This window comes from Emydura macquarii, unplaced genomic scaffold (assembly GCF_026122565.2).
Source record: "Emydura macquarii macquarii isolate MOO-44397 ecotype Brisbane River unplaced genomic scaffold, CSIRO-AGI_Emac_v2 contig_1170, whole genome shotgun sequence".
NCBI lineage: Eukaryota > Metazoa > Chordata > Testudines > Chelidae > Emydura > Emydura macquarii.
In genome coordinates this window covers 680,414-695,008 of record NW_027131307.1, presented here as the reverse complement: position 1 = coordinate 695,008, position 14,595 = coordinate 680,414, and the positions used below count along the sequence as shown (strand labels likewise).

Genomic DNA, 14,595 nt, shown 5'->3' with positions numbered 1-14,595 from the left:
CTCCTGCCCCCCCCCCCTTCTTTAATTGAAAGATTTTAAAACAAAGTCACTTTAGCCCAAAACATTGTGATTTTTTTCTAGTTGTTTTAAGAGGTTTTTTTTTTACTGAAACAATGTGGTGAATTTGACCCGAATTCGCACAATGTTTAGATTAATCTAAATCTGCATTTTACACAGAAAAAAGCTTTGGTCAATAAATTTCGCCCAGCTCTTGTCCCTGGCGGTCCAGGCTTGCCCTCCCTTCTGTCTGGTTTCTGCCTCCTGTGCTCAGAAATGTAGCAACAATCATTATTACCAGCCACCGTTACACGCACACGTACTCCTTTCGCTGGCTCCCACCCAGTGCCTGGCCTTGAGTCTAGCTGCACAGATCAGGAATGCCAGCAGCACACACACAGTCTCATAAAAACACTGCTTGTGTGTCTAGGGCTCCTTCCAGCCTGGTACACAGGTAAACAGTTCTGCTTCGCATACACTGAGCTGCCCATTTCTCAGGAGTGAATCACTCTGCCTGTGACATCACGCTGCTTGGAATTAAGCCCTGGGTTATTTCCTTTTATTCTTTGATTGCACCAGTATTTCCTGGAACACTAGAAAAGCCATGCCAGTGGCTGTGGCCGGGGAATAATGGCAATGCCTGAGCGCCAGCAGCTTCCACCACCAAACAAGGGAGTGGAGCAGCAAAGACAGGCTGGTCTCTACCCAGGGTCAAATCCCTGCTGCCACTAATGCTGAGCACATGCCACAAGCCCCCAGGAGAGCAGCAGGCCTGAGTTTGAGAGGGCTGACACAGAGCATGTGGCGATGCCCGTATACAGCAGCCAGGAGAGCTGGCTGCCACGTTGGACCCACTCGGTGCTGGGCCACGTCGTTTTTGTGCTGCTTTTCGTAGCTGAGTGACAGCTATTGTGGCACTACTGAGGGCAGTTCCACCGGCACAGCGTTGGCTCGAGCAGTATCAATCACCTCCTTTGGGAACATATGGAAGCAAATGACAGCGCTCGCCTGGCCATTGTGTCTGCCAGCACAACCGTGCAGCATTCTGGCTGAAGTCATTTCTCACCTACCAAACTCCCTCCTCAAGCACTTCCCGAAAGCCGAGTTCACCAAGCAATAGATGTAGCCAGACTCCAGTGCCCCCTAGTGGGAAGCTCTCTAGTGTGCCATTCCTTTTGTCACCGTTCTTTGAGTTAGTCAAATTAAACATGAGACCCATAACCTGCTACATATTTACCATTCGCTCAGAGCCCACTGGGCCCAGCCTCTCTCTAACTGAACAGCAACCCGTTTTTTTGGCTAATGCTTAACTTGCTTAGCAACTAAGGCTTTTCCTGGGGGTCTGGGAGGGTTGTTCTGTCACGGTATCGTACCAAGCCTTGTATCCTTTTTAGACAGTTTGATGTTGGAGCAAATGTGAGTCTTTCTTGCGATGACAAGTGACCTACTTGCTCATGGCTCTCTGCTGGGGTGGTGTTTTGCGTGTTTGTTCCAATATCAGGCTGTCAGGCTTATCAAGTCTCAGAGGACGGGTGCGTATTTCACCATCCTTTACATCCACGTTTTGCTTTTGCATTCATATTTGCCGTTTCAGTGAAATGTTTGTTCATCCACTGATGCGTTATATGAACAAGGATTCCTCTGTTCAATGTGTTAGCTTTTTTGCAAGTGCATCATTTGTCCTGAGGAAATCATTTGGTCTTGACAGGGTCTCCCGGCTGCAGTTCTGGGAAGTCTTTAACTTGTTGGTCATGCTAGGCTTTGACCTTTGCGTCACTCTTCCTTTTTGTGCCTTCCACCACTGCTGGTTTCAGTGATGCTAAGGGAAGCACACACCTCAGCAGCAAGTGTTGTCCTGGGTTCTCTTGAAGCTTCCGTGGGCATGGCTCTCTGTTCCAGAATGGCTTGCCAGACATTTTCTTTACTTTCTGCAGATCTCTTTAATAGAGCTTTAGTGATTTTGATGACCGGTTCAGCTTTGTCCTTTGCCAGTTGGTGGCATGGTGATGATGTGATATGACTGAATTCCCATTGCCAGATAAATTGTACAAACTCACTCACTGCAAGTGAACTGGAATCTTAGCTGAAGCTGCACTGTCTGGGATCCCAGGCTTTATTGCTTTGCTTGTGCCATTTCACATAGTTCCCCAAAGTCTGACTAGTGCAATTATGAGGTGGTTTCTCTGATTTGGGTTGAAAGGTCCAGTTCTACTTTGCTCAAAGGTCTGTTAGAAATGCTGTGTATTTTCACTGTCTGGTTTTGCAATGTGGCCTGCATTTCCCCACATGTATCACAGTTGCTCCCCAGGTCTCAGATAGCCTTGGTCATGTCTGGCCAGTATATAGCATCTCCAGTTTTCCAGATACAGTACAGGCTTCTCTTCCAGAACGGTTCAGATGTGTTCTTCAGAGCGTTTGTTTCTCCAGGAACTGGATATTCTGATTCTAGGCCCAGATCTACAAAGATATGTGGGTGCCTAATGCCCAGATTTAGGTTTTCCATTTTTACGTGCACTGCAATCCACAAAACTCTCTATCAGTGTTGCCTGTTGGCTCCTGTGTTTCTGCCTCTGGGCATGAGCACTGCTGCCTCTCTCAGCCCCAGCCTGATCCAGGCCCCGGGAAAAGCTAGGCAGACAAACACCTATCTACCCGGCAGGCCCCGATCCAGTTGGCACACTCAGGGTCTGCCTAACTACACATGCATGAGTCAGTGGAGGGAGGGGGTGGAATGAAGGAGGATGAAGGACAAAAAGGCTGTCCCTTAGCCCAGGTGTTAGGCCATGTAGCTGGGATAGACTGCTGATTCAAGTCCCCGTCTGCCTGGGGAAGAGAAGGGGTCTGAACAGGACCTGCCACCTCACAGCTGCAAGCACTGACCACAGGCTGTGCTATGACCCTCCGTCTTCTTCTGGCCCCACCAATGTTTAATTGTTTAGTGGAACCTCTTCAGCAGGAGATACTGCAGGAGATCTTCCAGGAATAGCTCACTCTCTTATGGAAGTGGTTCCCTTTAATTAAATATAATTTGGGCCAGAGACAATGAGATTCACTCTGCTGCCCAGTGGCTCCTGCCCTGACCTGTTCAAACCCCTTCTCCTCCATAGGTGGAGAGGGGAGCTGGAACTCCACCTGGGCCGTGTCTAACCACTGGGCTCAGGCCCCTATTGCAATTTTGCATGGAGTCAAGTGGCCTCTGAATACCCCTTGGGATTGGGCCCTGCACGGCAGACAGGTGGGTAAACATCATTGTCCCCCAGTTCACAGATCACAACCAGAGATGGGCGCTTCCCTGCAGCCCCACTGCACAGCCATTCCCTGAGAGGAGTGGGACTTTGAACACACACCTCTCTGCATTGTCTCCCACTGGCTAGCTTAGCTGTGCTGCTGTGTGGGTTGCGGAGGCACCTCTTTCCCCCCACGCATTGCACAGGGAGCCTAGACCCCTAACAGAGGCACTTAAAAGTTAGGCTCAGCATCACAATTCCTAAGTCCTTTTATGGATCCAGGCCCACTTGCCTTGCTATATGATGCTAGTTTGTGCACTCAACTCGTCTTGCTAGTTCTAGTGTTCTTGAGAGGCAGGTGGGGCTGTTCCCTCAGCTGCTTTCAGCTTCCAGCTGGTGGATCTCATTGGGTTTTTGTCTGCTAGCCTGAAGAACCTTCTAGCACTAGAGAGCATCTTCCTTGGCAAGACAACAATTACAGCATCACCTCTCTTCAATAGGAGAACAAATGACTGGACTCCTTTAGCTTTGTCTTCATTAGGAAAATAGTAGGTTGTTAACTCAGCTGAGCTAGCGCAGTGTCACTCACACAGCTCACACCTGAGGGAAGGCTGGGCCACTTGCAGGTTTCATGAGATCAGTCACCCTGGCCTGCCCCCCAGCAGTAACTCGATCTGCCAAGTCATGTGAACACTCCAGATGGCCTAGTCCAATGGTCCCCAAACTTTTTATGTTGTGCCCCTTGCCCCTGCCCGCAACCCCCTGGGATTGGGGGCCAGGAATCAGGGGCTGAGTCCAGGGCCAGAAGCAGAGCCAGAAGCAGAACTGCAGCTGGGTTGGGGGCGCTGGGGCCACAGCCAGGGCTGGGAGCAGAGCTGTGGTTGAGCCAGGAGCCAAGGCCGGGGCTGCCATTGGAGGTGGGGCCAGGGCTGGGAGTGGAGCTGCGGAGAAAAGCAAGGCTAGGTGGCACTGCCTCTCCCCCCCCGTGGGGGTTGGCTTGGGCCCCACCCCACACCCTCCCAGGGGGCGCATCCTACAGTTTGGGGCCTCTGGCCTACTCTGTGCCAGGATATGCCCATGTATTGGCTAATGCAAGTTACCAGCTCACCCTCTTTCCTAGTAGCGATGCCCCCTAAATCTCTCGCTGTAAGGCAAGTTTTCCAGACCTCAGATCATTCATGTAGCTCTTTTCTGAGCAGTCCAGGTTTGACGTGAGGACACCAGCCCTGGAAACAGTCTCAGAGCACTGTGTACCGTCCGATGTAATATCACCTCCCCTCTAGCTTCACCCTGCATGTACAGCCAGGCTCACATATGCTAGCTTAGCCCTCGTGTCACAATGGAAGTTCGTGGTCACTTTATTTCCACCATGGACCTACAACCACTTCAAGTCACTGCTTTCCACATAGCCCCTCCACCGCCATCCTGGTCGTTTGCCTGCCAATCGTTTGTTCCTACAGGCATGCCCTTGCGTGGGGCTGTAATAAGCTGGATGTTGTCTGCCCATGGCCAGCTCCCCAAATGATTGAGATTGTGCTGTGTAGTGTCCGCTCCACTTACCTCCACTAAGCTAGTGTCAGCTGCAAACTACACCAGCAAGGATTTGTCATTTGTCCCAGCACTCCAGGTAGTGCCGAGCACTGGCCCAGCAAGCCAGGCCGGCACACGGTGCTCTGCCACGCAGGGCCCCTGGAGCAGCCGAGCCAAACAAACAGACTCTCCCCATCACTTGGATGTTGCTTCGGCACCTCCAGAAAGTGGCGGCTGGGGTGACTATGGTGAGCCTAAGCCCGGCCCTGCCAGACAGATGCCCTGCTGGCACTATAGCACTTAGTTGGGATATGCTGGCCCTTGCCCAGCTATGAGAACATTGGTATTAAATGGGAGCCTCAGTGCCTCGCCTGCACCCAGGGCTAGTCACACCCTCTTTGTGCCAGGCTTTGTTCTGCTGTTGGCAGCGGAGCTCCAGGCGAGCCAGCAGGCATCCCAGAGGCAGCGATTGCGTGATAAGGAGAGTAGCCAGGCCCAGTGGTTACTGACACAAACCCATCTGGGACCTCCCCTGGATCCCAGCTAGCCATTGCTGCAGACCAGCCTCACATGTGAAAAGGGGCCTGCAGGGGCTTGCAGAGGCCCCGCTTGAGCCGCCCACGGGAGAGCACGAATGAGTCCAGCAGAATGGCCCGTGGGTCTGGCTGTCTAGGTACAGCCCCTCTACACCAGCTACTGCAGGACACGTCAAGTCTCTGCATCCCTGAGGCTGCCTGGCTGTGGACATAGCTGCCCACATTGCCCTCTCCGCACGGAGCCAACAGAGCTTCATTTGCCCCATTCCCATTCAAAAGCTCAGTTTGAGACAAATGACACACGGTAGCTTTGTTTTAAAGGGGTAACAAGGTGGAGAAGGAGAAGCCCTAGGGGAAGGTGGGGGTGGCTAGTGCCTGGGGGGGGGGTACTGGGGACAGTTAGCTCAAGGGCAGCAGAGAGAAGTTACCCAGGGCTCACTGCAGGAGGGCTATGAAAAGGTACACTGGCCCAGTGAGGGAGGGGGGCAAGGACACAGGCAGCCTGGCACCAGTGAGATCCAAGGGGCTCTGTACATTTTAGAGTGACTGAGTTAAGGGCAGTTTGTTTTATCCCTTGCTGCAGGGGGAAGCGAGCACAGATCTGTTCAGCCTGAAGTTCAACCATAGGCCACAGCATGTCTGTCTGCTCCCTGAGCAGCGCTATCAGCTCTTGTTGCCTGTTTCTCCTGTCTTCACTATCCCTCTGCATTCTGTCCTTGAGCATCACCCTCTAAGCTCTGTGCTTGGAATCCGAAGTGCCAGAGGCTTGCAGGACCTGCTGGAACATTTCTTCCCTTGTTCTCTTCTTTATCCTCCGTCTCTAGCCAAGCTGATCCACCAATGTGGATGGAGAGACCCACAAGGCCACATTTGCAGCTGCTAAAGAAACAATGGATAAAGATACTAATGTGAGTGCATTCACTGCCCTTGATCCACACACGTTACAAGCATAACATTCTCACTGCTCCTTGGGATTCCTACAGCATAATGGGAGGGGGCGAGTTGGGACAATAAGTGGGGTAGCGGATAGGGCAACAGGCAGTGGTGACTGTAGCTCTCTCACTCCTGAGGGTAACGGAGGCTGGAAGGGAATGGCTCCCGCACACATTCTGCTGCAGAACGGGTTCATGTGCTGCTAGCCTGAGAGCTATGATGGTGCCTGCTGAAGTAATTGCTGAATGGCGTTGGAAAGCATCCTACCGCAGCAGAAGAAATAAGGCAGCCCTGCCCCAGAAACCTTTGGCAGAGGATTCCAGACTAACTCCAGGAAAGTTTCCTCAAGATTCACAGGACATCCCAGTGCACATAAACCGTTCTGCAGGGCCCCTCTGCCTAGCTGTACAGGGGAAGGAGAAGCAGCTAGCAACAGTACCTCTACTGGTTATTTCACTACCTCTTCTAGCCTGATTTAAAAATAGTAAATGAACAGATGCGTCCCTGCAATGCTGAAGCAACCTGCATACTTACCAGGGTTCCCTCCCTTGCATCAGGCTCGCCAGTGCTGGATTGCTAGTAGTGGCTCGACTGCTCAGGAGTCAAAAAGAGATCCTGGTTCACCGCTCCACTGGACCCCCAGTTGCCTGTCCCCCATACTCATCCTCTTCCTCATCAACACTCGCCCTCAGGATTCACGCTGGTGGCCTGTGACTCCAGCTCTCCCAAAGTATCCACAGGAACCTGGGGAGGGGGGGGGGGGTGGAGGAGCAATGGGGGCACAGCCAATGATGGCATGCAGCTCCTTGTAACAGTAGCATGTCTGTGGCTCCACACCAGAGTGACTGTTTGCCTCCTTTGCCTTCTGATACACCTGCTGCAGCGCCTTGAGTTCACACGACATGCTGCATGTCCATGTTGTAGCCCTTATCCCCCAGGCCCTGAGCCATCTGGCCATAGATGTTTAAGTTTCTATGGCTGGATTAGAGCTGTGTTTGCACAGACTTCTCTCCCCACAGACCCAGGAGATACATCGTCTCCCATGTACACCAGGCAGGAGCACATTTGCTGCATGGAGCCGCCCTGGTCAGCTGGGAAGTTGCTATGTTAGCTCTCTGCTCCTAGCAAACAGGAAATAGAATTTAAAATTCATGGGTCTTTAAAAGAAGGGGGGGGACACGTTCCTGTGTGCCTGGCCTCCCGCACAGCAGAGTTCAAAATGGTGGCCGGAATGGTCCTAGTGGGGCATTGTGGGACACTTCCAGGAGTCCACTGAAATCAATGCAAGTAATGCAGTGTTTATACTGCACTGCGTCAGCCTAACTACATGGAACTAAGCGCTTTACCTCTCATGGTGGTGGAGTTACGCTGGCGTAGTGGACGAGTTACATCGGTGGGAGGAGCACTGTAGCGTAGATACTTACACGGTTAGGTCCACTTAAGCTGCCTTGCGGTGACCTACCTCTGTAGCATCGACTGGGGCAGAAGGTTAGAGACCTGGCTGCATAGTGGCCAAAGGGAACTGAGGGAGGGAGGGCTATGTCACTTTGCACCGAGCAGGAGCATTCACAGGTCTCAATGGCTGCTGCTTCGCAGCGGTTCCCAACTTGGGACTCCTAGGAGTGGGGATCTGGGACAGTGGGAACGGGGAACAGCAGGTGCTTTCAGAGACAGAGGATCAGCTCAGTGCTGCTGCAGGCTAGGAACACGCCACGCAGCTGCATTCCAGCCACTCCCAGGCTCACCCACGGGGCACACAGGAGGAGGCCAAGTGCATCATCTCCTCACAACAGGCTGCATTTTAGCGACTTCCTGATCGAAGAACATGAGGTCAGTGTCACAGGCCAGGGATCTTGGAGGAGCAGAATTAGATCCGTAAATGAGAGAAACTAGAACATTCCATGCAAGGCCGGCTTGGCAAATCCAGATAAACAAGCCTGCCTGAAAACACTCTGCCTTGGCTAATGCTGCCTTGTCCTTCATTCGCCATGCCTCAGGGAAAGGCAGCCATCCCATTCAATCATCTTCCCTTCCCTTCACTCGCTGGTGTCCAGCAGGGCGGGTAGGAGTGAAAGCTGCAGAGAAGTCGAGATTCTCCTCTGGATTCCGTCTCATTCCCATAAGGGGGAATCTCCCTTCCACAATATCTGGTATGTCCGGACCTGTCTCCTTTCCTGAGAAAGAAATCCCGTTCCAATTGTTAAACAGCTACATATTCATTTCCTTACCAGCCAGAGATGTAGACAGGCAATGCCACCTTCAGGTCTGAATTCAGTGAGAGGCAATGAGAGAGCACACGTGCGTGCGTCTGTCTGTCTTGGGACCTTGTTTATATTCCCAGGCAAGAAGCCCTTTCCATATATAATTGCCATGTTATTTAACCAAAGAAGACTACCCTCCCCCCCTGGACCTCTGATAGACCTTTGAAGCCACTAGAGCGCTTTGAGATCCATATAATTAATTCCCTAAACATTCTAAAGCTCATTGGGCCCCCCAGACACTATTCAAGTCCACAGAAGTGCAAAACAGTACAGCAATATTCCATTCTTTGCCAGCGGTACACATTATACTGAACCATTTCCTTTTGTAGCGTCCCTAGCCCCTCATTTTCAGGCACTCAGAACTTTACAAAAAACATTCACCTTTTGGAGTGAAACTTTCTGTGAGTGATCTCTGCCTAAAGATTAATTATTTTGGGGAAGTCTGAAGGCGAAAGAAGAGACCCACCCTTCTGAGTTACGGGAAAGGAAGCACATTCCTCCAACTGTAAAAACATTCTAACTCCTTTAACCAGTTTGCAGCAAGAGTGGCTGAACTTTGCAAGCTGGCATAGAGCCAGTAGTCCTGGGTGAGGAATGTGTGCTTTCCTAAGCTTGAATAAACTACCATTCATTCAACCATTGAGAACATTTCAAAGCAATCTATTGAGGACACTCAGTAAGTTGCTTTGGGAGATACACCCTGTACATGTAGCCCTCTGTTTAAACTCTCAGGAGCGTTCAGAGAATCTACAGTCTCATGCCTGCTTTCTGAATAGCCTGTTTGCCGTAATCAGAAATTAAATGCAAATAAAAGTAACAGTATGAAGGTTTTACACTAAAAGCAGAACATTTGCATGTCTAAACTTATGGAAATTTGGCAATAGTATTGTTAGGATTTTCTAGTCCTGTTTTCCTTGTTCAGTGTGTAGCTAGTTATTAATGACTACACTGTAAAACATGCAGGAGGTACACGGGGGCCAGTTAGCAATGTGCAGCCTTAATGCTGTATCTGGAAGTCTTGTGTTTAACAAATATACACAAGCTTTTGGACAGTTACTTCAGTAGAGTTTCTCTGGAAACTCACGGCCCTGAAGCTCTCAGCTCCAGCAAACCATATGTTGAAGCTTGGCTTGTCTGATCTGTAAGCTGCTGTCTGGGCTTCCTAATTTTGGGGCACCACATAGTCCATCTCTGGCTTGTGTTAGCTCATCTCATTTGTTTTTCAGACCTCAGCAGGAGCAGAAGCGGAGCATTGGCATAAATTCCATGCAACTGTGTGTTCCAACCAATGCTTTTACCAGCCATTCCAGTGGGCGTGGTGTGCAGATGTTTTCTGGCTGTCAATTGCTATTATCAAGGTCAATACTCAACAGCAGCATTCAGAGAGTCCTCATGATATTTATGCACAATAGAGAAGATTGGCCCGCCCATGAGGCGGAATGAATGCACATGAGGCAATCTGAATGATTATGTTCCTTTAGATCCCAGCTGGCTGTGTAAAGCCCTCTGGGAACAGGAGAAAATTTTAAAGTGTAAAATCCTTTTGGCCATGTGAGATTCTTAGTATTTGCCTTAAGATCACTAGCTAGAAAATTATATCTCCTGCTGCTAAGATAAATGTGTGGAAAAAACGGTTATTCACCTTGTAACTGTTGTTCTTCGAGATGTGTTGCTCATGTCGATTCCATTCTAGATGCATGCTAGATGTTACATTGAGTGGTGATGTCATCAACTTCCAGTGATTATTGAGCAGGGGTTGCTAATTTTCTTCCACAAATCTGACAGTGTAGGAGAGTTGGGCAGCACAGACCAGCTGCTAGAACAAGAATGATCCAAAAAGATCTTGTCTCGTTTGCTCCCATGCAACCTGAGCAAACCAATAGACCTTTGGAGCAGAGGCTGCCAGACCTCCCAGTCATGACTAATGCTTTGCCTGAATGGGCTATGCTCATGGAGAAAGGTTAACTTCACCGCAAAGAATTAACTTGGTTTCTTACCCAGGTGTTGCCCCTTTCCTGTCCCTCTTCCATCCACTTACAAAACCCTCCCACCCAGTCTGGGGTGCTTTCAACCAGGGCCAGTTGGTGGTATGGATTATAGCCTGGGGGCTGCTTTCACTTGGGCTGGTAACCCACCCACTTTTGCAAGGTTAACTCACTCGAGTGCTATAGTCCTTCTATGCCTTCCCACAATTCCCTTTGTGTGCAGAGGACAGATGAGTTCTCCCAGTTTGCTGGGGAAGAATCATTTTACTGCAGCACAAAGAACCATGGGATATGCCCCTGAAGTACTAGCGATGCACACAGCACATGCAAAGTAACAGTGAGGACACAAGACCTCCAAGTTTTGTATTGTCGCAGCTCATGCCTAACTAGGCGTATTCAGATGCACGCCATGTGGGCTAACTCTGCAGTGAAGACATAACACTTGCCCGCTGTAAGACAACTGAAGAGGCACTGGCAGAAGAAGAAACAGCATGGAAAGGAATAGGAAATAAGAGCCCAAACAGTTATAAATCAAAGCAAGTTCTTTATTTGGAAAACTGGAAGTGATGAAATTTTGCTGAGCACCAACAAGGCTAAGTTATTGTACTGCCACTTTGAAATGAACTCATCTGTTTTCTCCAAACATACCCATGAGGCCACAGCTTGATGAAACAGACCTTTACATAAACCTGCAACATAGCCCTATCACAGTCAACTCCATAGAACTCAGATTGGATCATTACAGAGTTGCACATGTAGAAGGATGGAGTTGCCCGTTTCCCCTACACTTCACCTGGATTTTCAGCTGTCTTGACACAGTCATCAGAGCCACACAGTAAGGTCTCCGTAAATCAAGATTGTCAGTGAAATTAACACCCATATGCTTCTCTGGAAAATGCTTGTGGAAACTGTCTTTCTTTGTGGAGATGCACATCTGGGATTAACTGGAAGTGTCCTGACGCCATATAGATATCTCTTTGTTCCCAGGATTACAGAATTGTGAGCCAAGAGCAGACCAATGCTGCACACAGTGGTATGTTTTCCGACTGCTGTGTGAGAAGAGGGCTTCTATTACTCATCCCTGGCAATCTCAGGGGAAGACACTCCTCAGGGTTGGCTATTGCCATGATTAAGCAGGAACTTTCAGTAACCCTACTAGGATTTTGCTCACAGTTATTCCTACAGTTCTGGCATAGTGACCAAGCCAAAAAAGGAATTATTACAAAACATACATATCCTCTATTTACTGTGTTAGTATTAGTGTGTGTCTTGGAAATGATGCAGTGAAGTGCAGTTCACATCTTCAAATATGACGACAGCGAGTCACTTTACTCCGAATACATGATTAAAAAATATTAAGAGATGATGCTCAGATTAAGTGGCAAGAATTATGCAAGCTAAAAGAAGCATACAATACATCACCCATCCCCAGTGCAGCCCTGCCAAAACATCTACACATCACTCCCACCCTACGCAGCCCCCCAGGAAGCATCACTGTTTAATGTAGGGCTTTGCAAACTATTTCAATTGTGTAACTGAAAAAGTCATAGGAGGGAAATTTCATGTAGTTTTAGCTTCTTTTGACATTTCCAGCTGCTAAATCATGAGTTACGTGATCCACCAGTTCCCATTGCTCACCATGGCACCATGGCCCATGAAACAGTGGGCTTTTACCCCACAACAAAAGCTTTCAGTGAAAGGGCACCATAGAAGCAAATAGATAAACTTATAAAAATTACTATTGCAAAATCTGGTAACTGAAGTTTAAAAAATATATTTGTTTTATGAAGAAAATTTCATAGAAAAATAGCATGGCACTCTATAAAGGCATGACAAAAACTGCCTGAGCCATCTAGGCAGCAAAGGCACTTTGATGCAAATCAATATATGAGGGGTCCTATCAAGCTGACTTGGGAAGAGCAGAGAAACCCTCTGTCCAGCAATGCATGATCAAAGACATATTGGCAAACATGATAGCAATTAACTCATATTCCAATAAACTCCACATGAAAAAATGTTACTTGGTTGGCAGTTTTCTGCCATAAGGGTTTTGAAATTTAGTCATAAGTCAGAATTGTAGTAAGTACTGAAGTAACTGATTCATACGTATAAATTCTTAGAATTTGAGAGGCCAGATTTGCTGTTTTTATTGCCTCTACTTATAATTTCATCATTAACTCCAATTATTCCACATAAGAACTACCTACCAGTAGCTACATTTTTTCTGTGTAGAATCTCTGTAGAAAGTGTTTCTCATTTCTACCACTGGGCAGAAACTACAGCTACATAGTGTGCAGATCAGGGAACTGAGAGTGACACATTTCAGAGGTGCTAAGCAACCGCTGAGATGCCGCAGAACTTGAATACAATTGATACACAAGCAGAGATGCTCATTCTGTTTCTTTGGAGACATGCACTGCAGGTATCCTCCTCTCCTCTATTCTTGTTTTGCTCCAGGTAGCTTCACAGGAGCCCAGCCCTGCATCTTGTAATAGGACACCAGCTGCTTAGGAACTTCAGCCAGGACTGTCTGGGAAAGAGCCTCTCGAGGAGCCTGCAGGGAGACACCAGTGTGAGTCAACCAACGCTACAGCACATAATAAAGGACCAAGTAATCCATCAATTCCCCTCATACAAGAGAAGACTCAAAATAATGTCTCTACAGCTTCGGCTCTCATGCATTAATAGGAATCATAGGGAATTCTGAGCAATTAGTACTGCACTCAACCCGAAATGCATTAGATCACAATAGAGAGACAAGGTAGGTGAGGCAATATCTTTTATTGGACCAACTTCTGTTGGTGAGAGAGAGAAGCTTGTGATCTTACACAGAACTCTTCTTCGGATCTGGAAAACGTACTCGGAGTGCCACAGCTAAATAGAAGGTGGACAGATTGTTTAACATAAGTAGTTAACACATATTTCAAGGGACCGTTCAAGGTGAAGTGGTCCTTGAAATTGACACTGATCCAAGCTCCAACCCAAGAAAATCTCAGTTAAGAGTGGCTGTACAGGTGGGTCTCCTCTCAGAGCCCATGGCAGACCTCCCCTGTAAATACTGACAGTTCACTGATATGTTTGAAAAGAAAAACACAAATATCCTCCCCCCGCACAAAGCCTAAAACCAGAAGTACAGTTTCCATTTGGGCAAATCTACACTACATTAGCTCCCAAACTGGGAGTTTTACAATATTATCTGCAACAAAATTTAACAGTTCATTCGTAAATCATCACTACTGCCAGAGCACCAGTTCTCTTCATTAAGAAGATGGCAGCCTCCAGCTCTGTGTGGATTACCAAGCCTTGAATCAAATCACAATCAGGAATTAATACCTGCTACCCTAATTCTTGAGATGTTGGAGCATGTGGAGACTGCCCAAATATTTACAAAGCTAGACATTCAGGGGGCTACAATCACTTGCAAATCAGAGTAGGTGATTAATGGAAAAACAGCATTTAGGACCTGTTATGATCACTTCAAGTATTTAGTAATGCCAATCAGCCTAACACACACCCCAGCCACTTTCCAACATTTCCTCAGTGGTGAGGACTGTGTCCCTTTTCTAGAACTACACAATGTTATGTCCTGCCACCCTCAGCAGAGTGGCAATACTTACACCTGAGACTTGCTAACTTACCAATTTGGTCCAGATGCCCTAGGACTGCCAGAGGCCCCAGAGCTATTGGGACCTTCAACATGCAAAATATACTCCCTAGGCCCACGTCCATTTTGTTAATGAAGAGGAACTCTATTACTCTGCAGTTCTTTGTGAAAGCATCCAATCATGGACCAGGCTCTGCTGTGCTAGGCTTGGAACTACTTCTTGGAGGTGGTCGTCAGATGCTGCACTGGGAGACCTTCAGGCAATACTTTGGCACAGCTCAGCTTGTCGCTGTTTGTAAAGCACTTTGCTATCCATGTTAAATTCAAATGGCAATTATCACGCTACTGAGAATTCCATTCTAGACCAACTCCATATGATGCAAATTTAATTTCAAGTCAAAACTTGGGAAAAATGTGAGGCTAGAAGACAACGGCAAAGTCCATAGGCAAAGCACGTGCTGCTATGAAGAGTTCAGAGTACAATCCCGTGGGTACCCAGTAGGCGGGGCTGAGAAGGTAGCA

At 48.3% G+C, this 14,595-nt stretch overlaps 1 protein-coding gene across 6 annotated transcripts in view; it reads right to left on the bottom strand.

Moving 5' to 3' along the window:
- Nucleotides 1-10,999: 10,999 nt before the first annotated feature.
- The window catches only part of CPNE1 (copine 1), a 71,167-nt gene continuing 67,571 nt past the window's right edge, over nt 11,000-14,595 (bottom strand). For all 6 annotated transcript variants that reach the window (XM_067546866.1, XM_067546862.1, XM_067546861.1 and 3 more), the window contains one exon: nt 11,000-13,023. In XM_067546866.1, the coding sequence (XP_067402967.1) occupies nt 12,907-13,023 (117 nt within the window). In that variant the 3' untranslated portion in view covers nt 11,000-12,906. The remainder of the gene's footprint in view (nt 13,024-14,595) is intronic.